Source organism: Cynoglossus semilaevis, chromosome 15 (genome assembly GCF_000523025.1).
Source record: "Cynoglossus semilaevis isolate Cse_v1.0 chromosome 15, Cse_v1.0, whole genome shotgun sequence".
Taxonomy (NCBI): Eukaryota; Metazoa; Chordata; class Actinopteri; order Pleuronectiformes; family Cynoglossidae; genus Cynoglossus; species Cynoglossus semilaevis.
This window is the reverse complement of record NC_024321.1, coordinates 13,005,570-13,025,083: the sequence shown is the minus strand read 5'-3', so window position 1 is coordinate 13,025,083 and position 19,514 is coordinate 13,005,570. Positions and strand designations below refer to the sequence as shown.

Here is a 19,514-nt window from a genome sequence, read left to right as displayed (position 1 = left end):
TGGAAACACTGTCAAAGTTGCCTGCGGCGTGAGTAAAGTGTGTTGGTGCTCATTGAGAGCCATTGATTTTGTCCGTGTGCATATGTGCGTGCGCACGTGTATGTGCCAAACAGCGACCACTAGCGACCAGACTATGCGAGACTCCTGTTGATGACTGCAGACTTTCAACAGGCGTGTGCATGTGTAGAGATCACAGGTGGAACTAATGAGACATTTAACCAGTGGTCGTTAGTTAGTACTGTCCCTGTGAGATCAAACCGGTTCAGTTCAGATGTAAAAATGACGTATTTTCTACCTTTTTGGCTCTTTACAACAGAATAGTGTTTTTGTTTTGTTTTGTTGGACAAATAATTTAGAAAGGTGTTTTGTTTGGGAATCATATAATCACATTTTAATCCATGCACTGGTATTTTGTAAGCAGTGACTAATTGATTATTTCAGAAAATAATCAGATGATTTATTTTGTGTAATAGTTGCTGCTGTTGGAAAAACCATCACATCTTGTGTATTTATCAACTAGTCCTTCAGGCTTATTCATTATCATTTGCAAATGAAAGGTTTTATGCAGAACTGAAACCCACTGCACTTAAAACATCTGTTCAGGCAGAACATTAATAACATGTTAAACAAAAGTAACAATTGCGACAACAGGCAGAAAAATAATGAAAGAGCATTAGATTTTACCGAAGACCACATTAAGACTGAAGTCATTAAAAAGCCATTACACTGACAAACTAATAACACAGCATAACAGTCATTGTGGGAATCACCGCAGGAGTCACAACATTAATGCAACAATTAGGCCTTCATACGACATGATTAGAATTTTGAAATGTTGAGATTAAGTTTATCATGATCATATTAAAATTTAGTTAGACATTTTTTAACGATTCAATATATCACATCTAAAAACATTTACTTTATAATTAATGGTAATGGTAACTGAGTTTAAAGTGATTTGTCTAAAATGAAATAACTTAAGTTAACGCAACATTGCGCTGTACACCTTTAAAAATAGTACAGTCATTTTAGGATCGGGCTAAATTTTTCATAATATTTGACAGACCTTTATGACACAGGAACAGGTCAAAACAAACCCATAAATCATTACCAGCTGTTGGAGTATCTCTGTTACATCCACACATGTGGTAGTATTATAGCCACCAGACTATATAGAGTATCAAATAGAGTATTTCTCTATTGAAGATACAGAAATACCCTCATTTTTGCATTTTTGCTCCTGGCCAGTTGACATTACTCTTCATCTGTGTAATCCCTCTCTATTTAATCCCTCTCTATTTAATGTCAACAGCTTTTGCACCAGACAGTGATGACAGAGACAGTGAGTGACAGAGAGATCTAACTTTATTCACACTTTGAAAATGAGCTCACAGCAACAACACACATGGTTAAAGTGGGTGCTGTTTTCGTCATACAGCAGACGTATGTATTTCAAATGATTCAACATATTAAACCAAAAGTGGAGAGGATTTATAAAAAGGATTATATTGTTGAATATTTTTATTCACCTTCATTGAAATGTCCTAGTCTTTCACAATGTTCAACGCTACCCTTAATTTTTCCCCCTCTCAATCAGCAGACTCTGTACATTATAACTGTAGATCACATTTATTTCAGTTTGATATAAGGATTATTATATTATAAAAACTATTTTTCACATGAGCATGTACCCGTTTTACAGTACCCCCTGATATTTCTTCAATTTACATTCAGTGCATACTGCATGCAAATAAGTCACAGTATAATCAGAGGGGGACATGCCTGGGATCCTGTGTTTCATTTTCTTATCTGCAGGCAGTTTACATTTGGCTTTATTGCTTCATTATATGCAGATATTATTTTTGCTGCTGGGGTTTTAGTGTATAAAAAGATAAACTGCTTCATTTTTCAACTTGTTTTTCAACTGTCTGTTGCAGGAAAATATGACATGTGACATTCACAATAAGCAGGGTTTCTTTTCTTTTTTTCAAAATCAAATTATTGTTATGTGGTAGGTTTTTTTTTCTGCTACAGCTCATACTTGTTTAGTTAATGAAGCAGATTCAGATGATATTGACTTCTCAGCTCCTCTGGCCTGGACTCTGCAGTTCTGCAGCTAATTGATATCTTCAGTCTTCAGTCCTGACCCTAGAAGACACACACACACTCTCACACCAAACACACACACACACACTGCATTCCACATTCCCTCTTATTACTAAACATTGATTGGCCCGTCAGTGGCTCAGTTCAGTCCAGATGAATACACATTTGGAGCTCTCACATATCACTTCTGTCTGTCTCTGTCATTGAATATTAGACTAATATGTTTGTTTATATTACCATGGAAACACTTTTAAAATTTAAAATGTTTGTTTGTAGCCTTAGATTTATATCCTAATATGTATTATAGATTGCACCATGTCATCAACAGATGTCAGTGTTTCCAATGTTCAAACAAAAAATAAAATCCATTAAACCGTAGAGGTTATTTAATGGATTATGAAACAATAATACAATGAAACAATACAGTGTTCTGCCGCTCTCTGAAATACACAGAGTAAAATGTAGAGGAGAACAGTATTATTACACAATAAAATAAAATTAAACATCATTAAATTAAAGCTAGTGCGACATCCGCTGTTGCCGTATACTGTGTAAAATGCATTATTCTGCAAATAAAGTGAATGTCGGTGCACTGATGTAGGAATACTGCAGGTGGTGCCGCATATAAAGTGCTTGGTTATGGGATAGATGGTGTGGTTATGCAAATGAAAAAAAATCCTTAATGGTTTTGCAATTGGATGTTCATATCTACCACAACCAGACTCCAACTGGTCACACCATGGCCCTGACCTGTGGTCTATGATTTCCTGTTTTTCTCTAAACGGGATCATATTTTACAGGATGACGTCACGCTTTATTGACAAAAAGCTGAAACTGAATGTTTCAGCATAAACGTATCATTAAATGTTTATTGACATATAAACAGGGTGAGAGACATTAAACAAGGTGAAGGATGTAAAACCTGCCCTGTGTGTATTTCTAATTATTATTTAACCCATTTAAATGAACACATTAGCCAATAGGCTAACCAGCTTACAAGGCTGTCAAACAGCAATGTCTTGGCCCATGGTAAATCTCTTTAAATTAAAAAAAAATTAATTAGATTTTCCAGACTAACATGGCTTGAGTGGTGGTTAATATTCATAATAAATATTTGAATAAAACTAATAAAAAGATAATATCGACTTTTTTAAAAATGCTAGCTGGTAGCTAGGTGTTAATTAATGTAGCTAAGGTTTTTTGTTTCTGAAAGAAATCCTTTTACAAATGAAACAATACAGACTATTGTATTGGCATTTATATTTATATATACAGTATATTTATATTTACATATATATAAGAGAAAAAAAACTTATGAGCACAAGCCCTTGTAAAACAGGAAACATATACATGTGTTTCTGACAGTGTGACTGATCCTGATGTGAGCATGAACGCAGCTCCAGAACTAATTATCCAAGCTGTAATCTGTGGATTCCAGTGTACTGAACTATAAGGAAATCATTTTGGAAGCAGCAGCGGCAGCAGCGATGGTTAGCTAACAACAGCTAGCAGGCTAACAAGCTGATTAGACACAAAGCAAATCAGTCAGATGATTGATGATACGCTCGGCTTCTGGTACTGCAGCTGTTGCTCTGAGTCGACACGGGCTGCCAGTGCTAGCGTGTACAGAAAGACCAAGCACAGCAGTGGGCTGCTTCACGATTCCAAACCAGGAACAGTGGAGTGGAGGTGCGGTGAGGTGAAGGCGACATGCTCCTCAGGCCTTGTCCGCTTCTATCGACCTCTGGGACAGCGAATGATTAATCAATGCTCTGTTCTCAGAAGGCCAAGACTCGAACCATGACCATCTGGGAATTCCAATCAGTCGGTCAGAATGATTGACAGGCCGCTGAAACCTTATCGACCTCTCCGCCAGATAGAAGGAGCATTCGGTTGTTGTTGGAGCAGCAGATTTTCCTTTCTGATGTTGGAGGACGGCAGAGGAGCTTTTGGGAGCGCTCTCTCTGCAGTTTTATATTGGTGTGTTTCCTCCACTTGCACGCGCGCGTGTGTGTGTGTTTTAGGGGAAATGAGAGTTATGCCGAAACGCTTGCCTTGAAAACATTCCTCTCTAGAGAAATTGAAATTCACTGATTTGGAATCAGATCAGGAGTAAATCCAGTGTCACCAGGTGTGAAAATATAGACTTTTCCAATAACGCTGCAGGCGCAGAGGTGATGATGTGCACTGAGGCTCACTCTGGGTTTTATGGCCGGCTGTGTTTGTCGCAGTGCAACCGCAACAAATACAGCAACCCAAGGCAGGGCTGGCATTGCAGGGCAAAGTTGTAGAAGGAAGCTGTGTTTCCCTGGAAGAAGAAGGAGTTTCCTAGACAGAGTCCAGAGCTCTCTTAAACCAGTCTGAGTTTTGTTATGGACTATTGACACTGTGTAGAAAAGCTTCAGAGAGAGAATATACACATATATGTCTGCGTGTGTGTTTTTGGGTGTGTTAAATATCCATCTGTCTCTACAAAGTACCACAGTTAGTTCATTGTTTTCTTTCCAGAATCTGTGAACATATCTTGAAAATTGAGAAATACCAACCAAATTAAAACGGATTAGTGACAGAAGACTTTGCCAGTTACCGTTTAAGATTCTACTAATAAACAAGTGAGTATTAAAGCCAAAGTCCTTATTTGATGATCACTGATTTAGACTAAATAAAATTGACTGGAAGTTCGTCAAAATCCTTTTGGATGAACGTTATTATTATTTTTCTTTTTTTATGGAAATCACTGCTGCTTCAAACTTAATGTTTACTGCTGCTTGGCTAAAAAACAACAACTTTAAAATAGTCTTAATTTTAATTTGTAATAAACACAGAGGTTAATGGTTAGTTAAACTTAACATTTTCTTAACATCCTATAAACATTTAGTTTATAGGATCCATGTAACCCTAATCCACAATCTGTATGATGTACTGTGGTAATACCTGGAGAACCGGAGTACTCGGAGAAAACGCATGTACACACGGCGAGAACAAACAAGCTTACTGTCGTACAGTCAGTTAGACCTGGTGATGTCCTCGCTGTAAGGCAAGAGAATTGACCGCTGCGTGTCCTGGACAGTCCATTTTAAAAGCAGTCATTTATTAAAGTAACTGTAACTATGGCAGTTTACTGCAGTATGCACATTACTGCGCACTACTGCATTCGGTGTAACTGTTCAGGTGTGCATTGGATTGATGTGAATAGATGTGCACAGAGATTTGATTAGCCCTGGGTTCACACCAGACAAAATGGTTCCGCCTCGAAAAAGCAACAGTGTAATTACCCGCCTGATCCACAGGTTTTAGAGATAAACGCAACAGAATTGTTTTTGTTTTTTTTCACTGATTTCACTTCAGCCTCGCGGGCATGATAACGCAGATTGATCTTTCCTCTTATTTCCGGCTGCTTGCACACGTCGTTACCTCGCACATGAACACGCAACAGCGCCGCTGTACGCAAACAATTAATCTTGGTGCGAAATAAAACGTGCCCACGGTGACCTTTTCCCTCCATAGATTTAAATATTCAATAAAGTGCTTCATCCTCTGGGGTGGAAACAACAGAGCAGCCGAGTAAACCTGTAATCCAAACAATTCTCCTCTGCCGATGACGAGCGGTTGCCGCTTTTCACAGATATTTGTTCGCTGGAGGGGAAAAGTAATGCAGAATCTACACAGACAGTGTGATCTATAATTTATATCACTACACCTCGTAGTTCACCGTGGATGGAACCTCCTGGATACGGGTTTTCCTCGAAGGTTACCTTGAGGTGGCCTTGGAAAAACAACAGCCCTAGAGTATGTTTGTGTAGAAAACAAACGCATGCACACACACACACACGTATACACACATACTGTACATGCATCTCTATCACTTTGAAGCATGAATAGTATACGGAGCAGGACGTTTTTGAAATTTATTCTGTGTAACTACTGTATCATTGACAGTTGAAAGTGAGATAACAGCCAACGACCGAGTTTGAAATATGAATTTCTAAAGACAGTTGATTGTTGTCTTGAATTCATGTATATAAACACCAATCCAGCGTAATGATTCCCAGTGACAGGATATGAACCTCAAGCGCACTGTTTACCTCTCATAAAATCTCCACCGAGCCTTTAGAAAAACATGTCTCAAATGTATTGATTAACAAAGATATTGATCAGCTGGGAATCATAAACAACAACCCAGAAAACAAGGGAGTCTTTTGTAAAAGAAAATCACGTGATTTTGAAAAAATGGTGTTTGTACGTTGCCTCGATCCCTGACCCTCAAAATGTTACACGTTTAAAATTAAATGGAAATTTCTTACATTTTAAAGTCATAGTCCGTGCTTTTACAGGCAGCAGTGCAGTCTAGTATATACAACAGGTCAACTCGTCAACAGCCGATTGCAACAGGGAAGTACGGACTGTAAACCATTGACTCTGTTATACCAAAGTGTCATAGAAACAAATACATGATTTTAGATTTCCTTTAGCTACTATATTGGACTTATTTATCCACTGCGTGTGAGTTCAGATGGTTGTGTGTGTTTTTGGTGTTAAAGGTATTTATCTAGTCAGGTGTCTCTCTGAGCCAAAAGCCTTCTCTGTTGATGTTGGTGTAGAATACTGATGGGATTCCAGGCTGCTGTGAGATAAACATACGATATCATCAACACATCAAACTAACTAACAAGTTCTGCTTATTCAGACCCAGAGTGAGTCCAACTGAATATGAGCTGAATAAAACATTGTTCATATTGTGAGTGAATTAGAAAAAGAGTGACATTGCGGCGGTTTGTTCATTAAATCAAAGGTTAGTGAGACGAAGCCATGTGACAGAATGACTTACCTGAATGTCACGTTACCTTGTGAGCGATATTTCATCCGCCGTAACCTTTCTCAGTCGTGGCATTCATTAGCCGTGAATGTTGCTTTGCTGTCGGCTGTCATCACTCTTTAGGCTCATGTTTTTTTTTTCTGATCCCAGATTGAATGTTGGAGTTACAATGAGGGAGGAACGTGTTGAACGCTCTCTGCTGTTTGTGTGAAGGTCAAACTTGATGTAAAAAGAAAAATAGAGACTTTTTTTTCTGTCCAGTGCTGTTGCTGTGGCCGCTCACTGGGGAAAATTGATGTATAGTAAATAGGAAAGCTGTGCGTTTGGTTTACATTCCAATCTCAGGGGAATGAAAATACAGGGGAAGGGTTTGGAAATATTAGTGTGAGCTGCACGTGAAGAGTGGTTAAAGTCTGAACAATTTATTCATTTGAATAAAACAATTAATAAATGCAATTAGAGTGTGGCATGTGGTGAAATTAAACAAATTCATTAAAAGTTTCGGCAAAGTTGCTATATGTAAATTAAAAAAATCCAATAATGCAGATATTGATTTCTATAGTTAGGGTCCTTTAATTACATCTTTGTTCAAAGACCTCCAGGATGTCGCAGCATCACGTTATGACCTATGGACCCAAACCTGGATGTTTTTGGACTGTGACAGGTCCAGTAGAACATGAAATCACCAGAATACCACTGGGTATTGTTGTAAGGCAGGAGCACCAACCACTCCTCAACCACGTGGATCATTCAAAGTTTGACTTGTCACAAAACTGCAGTTGCACAATTTGTCAATAATAAAAAAAAAAATTAAATATTTTTTCTGAAAAATTGATACTACATCACATTAGGTGTGGATATGTTTTCAATCACACTGACTGATCCTAGCTTTATTTGAATAATAATAATAACAACAACAATAATAATGATAATAATGGAACTAAGTGATAATCTAAGCAGGACTAATTTTTAATACAGATTTTTCATATTTAGTTCACATTGGACTGTAATTCACATGTTTAATTTTAGGTCAGGGGTCACAGTTCTCAGGGTCAGCAGAAGGACACTAATCACTTTGTGATTTTCTTAGGGTCATCACACAACGTCCTCTCCTCCTCCTCCCCTCAGAAATCATCCAGTGACAGAGAACATATACCACTGCGTCAGCCAAATTAAAGCGTGCACGCGCATGCGTTCATGTTATTTATGAAGCTGGCCTCGGGCTGCCTCATTTGTTCTGTAGGTTTCCCCCAGCTCATATTTATCACTCTCATCTCCCATCATAACAAATCATCACATTCACATTTTTCTTACAGTGATCAATTCCACAAGTCGTCATATGAAAAACCAAGTGAGGGCGCCAGTCGGAGTCGGCCGTACTATCCCTTCACTAATTAACTTCCTGGGCAGGTTCATTTTCAAAACTTTGATATATGATAATACATTATTGATCAGGAGACAGAGACAGATTTGCACCATAAATATCATGGTGTGTATTATCAACGGCCTCGCGTCTTAGTGCTGAGTTACTGGAACTGCTCGGAGCTTTGCGGCATTTCTGTAATGAAAGTAGAGCTGGACGACGGGCAGCACAAGACGGATGTGTGAGATAAATTTTGTTGTGTTGCTATGTTACTGAGAAAGAGTGGGAGGGATTTTCTTTTTTTTTAAACCGTCTGTCAGCCGCTGCTCGGTGTCATCCAGCCAGTCGCTGAGATCACCAGGACACTCGTGATGTGACTGACGCAGAATAGTCAATATTAGTAATAAAAACTTCAACCCCGGACCAATCAGGGATTAGATTAGAAAGAGTAAAAAACATCGGGGTGATTAAAGATGCCTGGGGAAATGTCTGGGCAGCCCAGACCATTAGTCTTCTCTAATATATCTGGGATTTAAACCCCCATACTGAGATGCCGAGGTCAAGTCTTGGCTCATTAGGCCATGTAAGAGAAAAACAGACATTAAAAGAAGACATTTTCTCTAAAGCTGCAGTGCAGTATATATAAGGACAAAGACCTAAAAGGCTAGATGGGTAAGACTTAATCAGACAGGGGCAGCATGTTGTGTTGTCCATGTTCATCAAAATTTTCAAGAAATGTCAAAAATTAGTATTGAAATTAAATTTCTGTGGTGAAAATGTAAAATCAAGTTTATGTCGACCAAAAAAAAAAAAGATGAGTTAAAAGGTGAGAAGAAAAGCTTCATTGTTTGTGCATACAAAACATTGCATTATTCACGTTGTTTTTTGGACTTTTGTTCTCATTGACTTCAGTGACACAAACGTACCACATGAGGCAGCACTGGACCAGTGGTTTCTGCAACCCTACAAAACCATAATATCGACCTTTCAGCCAAACGTTTGGCCTGGACAGTCCAGGTTGACCTTTAGTAGAATTTATCAGTGTATTCATAGATTCTTTGTACAAAGAAGATTATCCACTTTATCTCAGGTGATGAAACCGTTTTAAAACCACTGGGTTTGTTCAGAGACAGACACCAGAGAGTCAACAGGAGCAGAATGTGGTTGTTTACCCAATAATCTGCACCACAGGAGAGTCCACTGAAGTCTTTCTTCAGCAAACAGGAACAAGAGACTATTGACTTTTTATACCTTTGACTCGCCGACAGTTTTCACTGTGTTCTTTTTTTCTGGAGCAGTGGAGTGTGTGATGCAGCGCAGCCATCCAAGTATCAGGCCTTTCTTTTGTGGCACTGAGCGAGTGTTGGCTCCGTGAGCCAGGCCAACTCATCGCCAGGGAAAGCCAGGCCTTTTGCTTTTCTGAGTGCTGCTAAATGCCAGGACGAGATCAATTAGGGATTCTGGTCTTTTGAGGCTCTAAGAGTATAATGAGCAACACTTAGAGCATAATGATTGGTGGTTTGCATCAGCCCACGCCTTATCTGCAGCGAGACACGACCACAGGACAGCTCAGCTTCTTGGTCTTTGCTGCCTCAGCGTTGCCCACAGATCTCCGAGGTCTGCATTGATCTGGAATAATTAGAGCTGCATTCTGTGTCTTTTGTCATTCAAATCTATATGCTTTACATCTAAACCTTACATCATGTTAGTAAACCCAGTGTGTTTAGGCACACACAGTGATTAGTTTTCGGTCAAGAATGACGAAAGTAATGAAAAAGCACAACTTAAGGAGGAAAGCTGCGTTAGAAAAGGTCGGAGAAAGAACAGAACCCTAGAACAACTGCTGGAATGTTCAAGAGTCTGACTTGTCAGGTTGGTTCCTTTGTCGATCCTCAGACTATTTGTTTGTGAGGTCTAATAGTAGTGACAGCTGCAGTAAAATTTAATCTCTACTAAAATGTTTTAGTAGAGATTCAATATAGAACTTCCTTTAGGTTTAATGATAGAAAAAAAATAAATCGAGGAAAAGAAAACCAGGTCCCCACGTTTTTAGCCTTTTGTCTTTTTATCTCATATATACAGCATGTCCAGCTTTGCCTCCTCCTGAGTCTGAGTCTCCCCGGTCGTGACACAGATTATATTTCAGCTTGTCAAACACAGAACTCTGGCTCCATTCCATTTAGCTGTTAAAGAGTGGCTGCCCCTCTGTTGTTCTTTGCCACTTCACTCACTGAAAGCTGGGAGGAACAGAGACGTCGTTAGAGTTATTAGTGCCACCTGTGCTGGTCCTGTCAGGACACTGAAGTGTCTCTCAGTCTCTGTGTCTGTGACGACCACGCACTGACCCAGCTTTATGAAGAACAGACTGGGAAAGAAATGTAATGGTGAGTTTGTTCTCTCTCCTTCTCTCTGTGACACAGTGTCTCTTTATTTATTTGTTTAGCACGGCTTTGTCTCAGCCTTCATAGAAAATGACAAACACTTTTGGATTTTTGTCGATTATTGCATTATTTTGTCACCAATAATACGAGAAAGAAGGTGAAGGTGAAGGTGAGAAAGCAGAATAAAACATGAAATGTAGGAAGAAAACGGTCTGGAAAACGGAAAGAGCAGGAGAGGAAGATGGGAAGAAAAATATGATTTAGTCAAACCACAAAGGGAGAAAAGAAGGAAGGAATAGAAACAAGTAGAAAAATGTGATAGAAGAAGCTAAAGGAAAAGAAAAAATACAATTGAGTCACACAGGAAGGAAAAAAGGAAAGAAGGTAGGTAGGAAGGAAGGAATCAAGGAAGGAAATGTGGAAGGACAGAGAAAAGGAAAGAATAAACGAGAGGAAAGAAAGGTACAGTTTTTTAAATTGAACTCTGAATTTATGAAGTCATCTTTTTAACTTGCGCCCCCTAGAGGCTTTGCCGTCACTCAGTACATGCCAAACCCAGTAGTTAAAAAAGATTAATTCCCATTTAGTGGAAAATAGTCAATAAACCCAAGAAGGCAGGAGCAGCAGCTTCCTCTGTCCTGAAGCAGCCAGAGTGAGGTTTGCATTAAAACCACTTGATTTGAATCCAGTTAATAGCACTGTGTATATCTACGCTGATCTTGTACAGATGGATTCCTGACTAAATCTGATTAAATTTTACAGTTTCAGCTCAGAGCTTTGTCCCATGTGAGGAAAATCAAACCTCATGTGGGGGACACAGAGGTGTAATCCCAGTCTGTGACTAATCTCATTGCACCCGTCGTCGTCCTGGCACCGTCTGCTCCCAGTATAATGTACATTTTGTGTTTCCAGTTCTGCAGTATTAAATTCCTACCACAGATGAGGTAGTACAGAGGATTTACCCTGGAATCATGACACTGCGACGGTTGCGTTTACTGCCCCGGGATCATCTCTGATCCCTCTAATTTGCTGCCATGAACAGACCTGTTAGACAAAGTTAGAGAGACCTCCAAAAAGGAGAAAACACTGATGTGTTTGTATCGATCGCCTCGGAAAGTGTGAGCTGTGCAGTTTTAGATGTCACCGCTCCATTATCTGATCATCGAACGTGTTTGGTTGTCCACACCGACTCCGCTGTGACACCTGAGGTTGTAATCTTCACAAACTGCCGATGATTATCATGAACTGGCTCGCGTCAGTCACCGTGTGACCTGAGCATCGCTTCAACTGAGACTGAAGAAAGAAGGACTGCTCCGACTGCTGAATGACGCCGTAGGCAATATTTCAGGCTTTTAATTTGTTATTGACGTTGTTCCATGAAGTCTGTGGCTTTGATGGTCTTGATGGACCCATTCAAAATACCCATTCCAGTTCTCATAATATGAATTCAATGAAATCCATCTTCAGCTTTGATGCCACTTTTTATTCTTCGAAAGAGTAACAAGAACATGATCCACATTAATCGTAAAATATAATTAAAAATATAGAACTTGGATCTTTTCCCTCACCTTTTTACCCAGATCATCAGATGCAACATCTTGGCTAAAAAAAACCTCACTTGAATTTGTCAACAGCATGTGTGAGCATATATACTGCAATGGTCTCTTAAACTTTTCAGTCTCGTTAACAGCATCATCAGTCACGGTGGCTGTAATCCAATCATCCATGACGTGATTTATGATGATGACGTGTCTTTGTTGTCGCTGACATCCTTCACCAGCACAGCCTCGTCCATCAGTCTACTCCCATTAAACATATAGAAACATTTGGAGCCTGTTGCACATTTTGTAGTTCTGTCCAATTAGATGGCAGCATCTCTAAACAAAACTGAAGCTTTTGAAGACTTTTTTTCAGAGGTGGGTCACCTTCAGTTTGATGGTTCAATCTCCTCTGTCACTGTAAAGCAGCAGAAAGTCTGGTTCTGGACATTGGTTCTGGACATAGGCTTTGACTGGTTTTTAGATTCAGCACAGGGAGACACTGAAACACCTTCATGTCAAGGACTTTTATAGTTGTTGCTGAGAAAATTGTTGCTTTTGCAATACTCCAGAGTGGAGCTCTCACGTAGTTTGACTTTCTCTGTGCCTTTTTGGTTTAAAACGCAACTTTATACCCACTAAAAAAACAAAAAGATAACATTTGAAATGTTTCCTTGTGATGCTCTCATTAGAAAACAGGACACTGTTACAAGTGAAATTAAACTAAGTGGAATGGTGTAAAACCACATAATTAGTGAGAGTTGATCCACTGTTAACACGATGAATAATAAATGTTGTTGAGCTCAGCTTTAATCCCGCTGCACTGCACCAGTTTTTATGGCTTTGTTTTGCTTGTTGGTTTTCTTGAACGTCATCATTATCCTTCATGAGACATTAAAGATCGTGACAGCCGTTCTTCACGCCGTCCGTCAGGTGTAAACGTCACCATCAGCGCCCTCGCTGACAAATATTATAAAGTCATTAGTAGAGATGTGATTGATGGGGGTTTACTGTGCCACCAGTATGACCACAGACACGGCTACATCTCAGCATGTGTGTCTATAGGTGTGTGGACAGAGAAGGTCATGTGACTCAGACTGTGGTCATGTGACTCCAAGCAGCTGGTCACAGCTTGAACCAGACAGGAAATGTAGTCTTCTATTCCTCTTTACCTCATCTTGGTCCATCCTTGACTTTTACAATATTTCCGTCAGTGACCGTACAACATTTTTTGTCCGTGTTTACCTGCGTCTGTCTGTGTGTTGACCTCAGCATCATGTCTGCTTACATGAAAACAAGATGAGGGGAAAAAGCATCCATGGATTGGTTGTTTTTTTTAGAGCAGCAGTAGCTGTGATAGAGCATCAAAACAGCTAACTGCGTTGCGTGTTTATGAATTGCTAATGATGCCATTTATCATCTACGCCTCCATATTGAATGTCACAGTTAATGATTTTTGTGTTTGGAAGGTGAAATTTAGGCAGAAATTACTGCAGCGTCTGTCATTTGACTTAATGAGAGATTAACGCAGCGACAGGAGCAGTGGCATTTCCCTCTGCTCTTATCATGTGCCTTCATAATCATCAGTCTGACATTTACCATATTATACAACATGTTGATGTTACAGGTGTTTTAAAATGCTCTTTAACTTTTCTATTTGCTGGTTGGTAAATTAATAGACGACATTAGTCATAAAACTTAAAACTAAAAGACAGAAATCCATTTTCCAGCATAAAAGTTGTATAACAAGATGACAGGGACCAATTACAGGAATTTTCAGAGAGTGAAAAGGGGCGCCTCCTATTGGCATAATCCATACACTTGAACGGTTGCTAAGTAATTGTGAGCAGTTTGTTTTTATCAGAAATTCACACAGCATTCAAACAGCAGGTGACTTTGTCCCTACATTATTAATGTTACCTTAGTAACAGGGATCCTAATTTTAAAAATACCAATTAGCAAAGGGCATGATCAGAAACTGATTTTGTTCTTCTTTTGGCCCAAAATCTTTATCGTAAAAAAACTGTCAACCTGATCCCAGCTCCCTCAGGAAGAGTGTTGCTGAGAGAGGGGAAATCCCAGCAGCTGACACTGGACAGCTGAGTGCTGCACGGTAAAAATGGCCCTGCACCGGAATAAGTTGTTCCTTATACACGCAGAGAACGTGTTCTCACAGCCACAGAGAACAGCGTGTCTAATGTGTCAAACTGTGGCTCAGCAAATACATTTTCCAATAGTATGGATTTACATGCACTTTTATTTAACTGGCAAAAATTCAGGCATGGAAGCCAGCAAATAACCAACATTTAAATGTGAAACATAGCTCATAGGAACATAAATATGTGATGTTCCATAGGGAACGTTGTATCTAACACATTTTGCAAACACCTATAGAACAGTTTAGCACTTTGAACAAACTGTGCTGCGTTTCTCTCCTTGAATATTACACACCAACAACTGGAGCATTATGCTGCTCTTTAGCAACGCTAGCTATTACGTTGACATCTTCATGAAACAAGCTGTTTCCCTCAACGCCAAACTGACCTTTAAAGATGTTGGGCTAAGTTAAATTAATTGTGTCACCGAGCGTCCTCATAATTCACCGTGTCCTCACAGAGCAGGTGGATGACATTAATTGGGGCGACGTTGCTGTGGGTGTTCAGCAGCAACAGTTCAACACTTCATTATTTAGAAGGAAACGGGTCAAGTGAACATTGACAGGTTCTGTGCATGAGTCAAATATATCGTTACAAATATAGAATATCTGCAATAAATACAGAGTGTAATTAAGGTGTTGTTGTCCGAATGAACCTGATGAAGGCATCAATCTATCATAGTTACTGTGTGTGTGTGTGTGTGTGTAGAATTATTGACTCCATGTGTACATTGTCTGTATGCTATAAGCCAAGAGTGGATTTGACATTATGCAGAGAGGATCTAATGAGCACAACGGCCTTAACAAAGGTAAAATCAACTGAGCAAACACTGAGGCCGTACTGTAAAATCAATGTGCTGCTCAGCAGGTCATGGAACAGTTGAGTGAATTAGAGCATTACTTTGAATGAGCCTCCCTCCACAGAATGTGAGCGGGCAGCGTGTGTAATTACCACTAATGCCTTAAACTCCAGTCAGCACGTAGCATAAAAGTTCACTTTGAAGTGTTTCACTTAGCGTTAATAAAACTAGATGGAAGTAAATGGAATTATTAATAAAAAAGGCAAACGTCAACCACGGGCAAAGAAACAAACAAACACAACAAACACAGTGGTTAGATGAATTCAAAATAATAATTTTGTAATTATACACTATCTACATCTGAACATCCACTTGCTCTTTAACGTTGATCAGTAAATGTTGCCTATATGTGTGTGTGTGTGTATGTGTGTAAATGTGCTTTCCTCAACACACAAATATCCAGTTTTCATACTGAAAAAACAAGTTATTACATTTTGAATATTTAATATATAATATATTTTATTTAATATTTAATTTTCTATGAACATTATGAAACTACTAGTGAGTAGTAGTTCTTAATCTCTAACTGTTTAAAAGGTTTCTGAAAACTCTTAAAAATGTTATGCACTTGCAAAAAAAAAAGGAAAATAAGAAACAAATTTCTGCCTCAGTCAGGAAGTTCTCTCAAACTGCAAGTATCTGCAAAATCCTCATACTTTGGTAAATATTGAATCTGATTACAGGAAGATACAAGACTTTTTACAAGTCACTGTTTAGTCCCAGCCTCCGACTGAGCTCTTTCCTCTCTCCCTCTCTCGCAGCTTGGCAGCATCCAAAGAAGCTGCGGCGAGGAAAGCCACCACACCGATGCCGCCCTCAGAGTTCCTGGACAAACTGATGGGCAAAGTATCGGGCTACGACGCCAGGATCCGACCGAATTTCAAAGGTAGAATTTGCCACCAAGACTCAGTCGGATAAGACGGGAATGTAGCCAAACGTAATCCTGAAACATAAGGACTCGTTAATGTGTTGTCTCTGCATTTCATTACCTTCTCTAAATGCTAAATTTTTTTAAGGTTTAGATGAGATTTTTCCACAGCCAAGGTTTGTATTTCACTCTTTAAAGAAGAACAGCACATTTCCACAGTAATGTACATATAACATATAACAAACTGTTACTGCCTTTTTAACCTTGTCAGTGATCTGTGGTTGTTGACAACCTATCAATCTCTTTCATTTGTCCTTTCCAGTGTACAACAAAGGTAACTCTGCCCTTCTTGTTATAGAAATAAGTCTGATTCAGGTGTTCACTCCCCTGAGACTACGTTTCCTTTCTGTAACTCCTTGCCTGCATCTGTAGCCCCAATGCAACTGTGAAAAAAAAAAAATAGAAAATTAGATTTTTTATTTTAGTTGTCATGGTGTTAGTTGGCTACATTCCTTGGTATCCACACAGTATCCTGAGTGCTTGTTTTGGTGGTCAAGGTAATGTGCCTCTCTCCTACGAGCGTGCTGCTAAATATGACTCCATGATGATGATGATGATGATGCTGGTAATGAAGGTGATGATAATTCAACATAAAGTGACCTCTCCCTGAATGGACGCCCGCACAAAGACACATGTCATAGGTTTCTATATCAAACTTCTTATTTTATTAAGAAAAACAGTTTGGATTTTTGAATATGTTTCTCTAATATTTGGGGAATGGGGGCAACCCTTGTTATATATATGTTAAGGAAATACATATTTTAATATTATAGTATATTAGTATATTTAATAATATAGTATATTTCAGTTTTCAAAATCTGGAAATAATGACTGAAGTCATTTTAATACTGGGGTTGTTAAATTGAACCAATCAGAAGATTTTCAGTAAACTTTAGAATTTCCAGCCCAAATTGTTACTTTAAGGTTCTATATGTGGTTGTAAGATTATTAAAGCTGACTACTGTCAGTGGGTTCATATTTATGATCACTGTCTTAGCAGACGGCTGCCAGTAGGAAGACCAGGGCGCAGATTTTAGCAACTTTAGCAAACAACAAAATGAATAGTAATAATAATAATACATGTTTTTTTGTCTGAAATATCTAACAGTAATGTACTAACAGCCTTATTTCAGTGGAACACGGCCTCCAACAGGAAATTGCAGTTTGGAATCAGCTCCCACAGCAAAGTCCTTTGGGAAAATGTTTTATTTTAGTTTACAGGAATGTAGGATTAGCTGCTACCTGGTGTAACCTCTAATGAGCTTACTGGTAGATGTAGATGTAGATGTAGATCATTCAGTCCTGTGGCATACATAACTAGTTTAACTAGTTCTCTATCAGGACTTTCCTGACCTCTAATCTGATTTAATCCAATCAGTGTTGCTTGTGTCCACACTGGCTCCCTCGTCTTCAAACACTTGAACAGAGGCTGTATAGTGGGAGTGCAAACACTCTGGTCTTTATTCACAGTGTTTTACAGTAGTACTTTGTACAACCAAACAGTATATAAAGTGACCTAAACTGGCAATTTAAGGATAGAGTATGAAAGAATTTCCGTAAAATAAAAATTATTTTCGCAAGAGGTCAGAAAGCGTCTTGGAGTAAAGAGGATACTAGAAGTAATCCTTGTAGTATATTTGCTAAAGTAAACTACAAATATCTGAGACAAATACAAATGTTGCAGAACACAGTTTTCATGGTGTTAAAGTGACTATGTGGTGTTTGTGTTTTTACATTCCTACCTTAATGAAGCAGAATTTTAAGAGTCACTCTCCCACACATACGAATAAGAATAACAATTGGAAGCTACTGTAACTGTAGTACTCAGTGACTGTATACTGGCATGCCCTGCTGCCCTTCACCTGTTGGCCCAGACATCTCTGCCCTCAGGTGCATTTCTTATAACCAGTATGGGAAGTGGTTGGCATGAAAACTAAAAAAACAACCCATTTTTGTTGGACTTCTCTTTATTGTCCAACAAGAACCCATATTCTTTGCATACTCTAGTCTTAAATCACGCACTGAACGTCCAGAACGAATAGTAGTACTTCCTAACACCATATACTGTATATACTTATTCAGGTTATCTGTGTTTTCTAAGTGTACAAAGTATTGATCATCTTATGAGACATCAACCCTGACGCATTAGTTAATTATAGGTTAGTTTTAGCGGTGAGATCATCAGAAGTTGATCGGGACTTACGTCAAACTGTGCAGTTCAATCAGTAGGAAGAGGTACATGAATTTTCCCTCTATGTTTTATCAAAATCAGAGCAGTGGGATCTGTGGGGACATACATGGAATTACTTTACAAAAATAAAAAGGTGAAATAAATTAAAGACAAAAATTACCAATAAATAAAATGACTACAAATCCTGTTGCAGTGTTTGCAGCTGTACTATGACAACATTGTATTTGGCCATTGGTATTATTCCGATAGATAAACATCCTTTTTTCACCTACTGCTGCTCTGATTTTGGCAACACCGAGGGTCAGAAATCACAGCGGTCACTCATTCTGTGAATCTCCTCCACCGTTGGAAACTGGTAAAACCTGGAGGGACGATGTATTTGTCTTGTTACTGATTGGCAACAAGCGGTGTCTGCTTCACTCCTGAAATGAAATAACATTAGCTTGAACCTGGGAATCAAATTTAGCAGAAGGAATGATTGTGGTGCCAAGGTATTTTGTACACTGAACACACAGGTAAACACGATGCTAGAATCCTAATGCGGAGCAGTGTTTATTTAATGATGCCACTGAGCCATTGTACTTTCTGTTGAGACTAGGCCACAACGGTGTAACCTCCTCTGTGGGGGGGGGGGGGGGGGGGGGGGGGGGGGGGGGGGGTTCTCAGCTCAGTGCTCGACGGGGCATCGACGGGGCAGGGAAGGGTTTTATTGTGACGGAAAGTGTATTATTATTAAATCTGCTACGGCTGCAGAACAGCAGCAGCAGCTCATCCCTCCTGACCTGTCAGGTGTTTGTTTGTTTGGGTGGTTCTGTGACGTATCATCATGAGTCAGTTTTGCAGAACATTTCCATTTTCCTCCCTTTTTTTGTTGTTTAAAAACGAATCCCAGCCCAGTTCTGGTTGACAACCAGTGTGATTTACTGAGTCTAGTGTCTCGCTGACCTTTAAACGTCAGGATTTAAAAAGGCTGACGTGACAGTTATTGGAATTTATCGGTCGTTACCTTCATACCTCTAATGTGAGCAGTTTTTAGACAGGCAGAGAATAACCAGAGTAACAGTAACGCTCTGAGGCTGTGAAAATGTTCCCAACACAAATAAGGGGCTCAAAAAAAATATAATTAAAGTGTATTATTTTTGCTGAAATGCCAGTGGGGCCGATCTGTTACAGTCA

At 39.2% G+C, this 19,514-nt stretch overlaps 1 protein-coding gene across 4 annotated transcripts in view; it reads left to right on the top strand.

The window, feature by feature from the left end:
* glra1 (glycine receptor, alpha 1) overlaps window positions 1-19,514 on the top strand; it is a 65,896-nt gene that overhangs the window by 1,876 nt on the left and 44,506 nt on the right. For 2 of the 4 annotated variants that reach the window (XM_008327226.3, XM_017039581.2), the window contains exons 2-3: window positions 15,981-16,105; window positions 16,410-16,421. In XM_008327226.3, coding sequence (XP_008325448.1) covers window positions 15,981-16,105; window positions 16,410-16,421 — 137 coding nt within the window. The remainder of the gene's footprint in view (window positions 1-15,980; window positions 16,106-16,409; window positions 16,422-19,514) is intronic. The other 2 variants (XM_017039583.2, XM_008327228.3) reach the window with 1 other exon arrangement.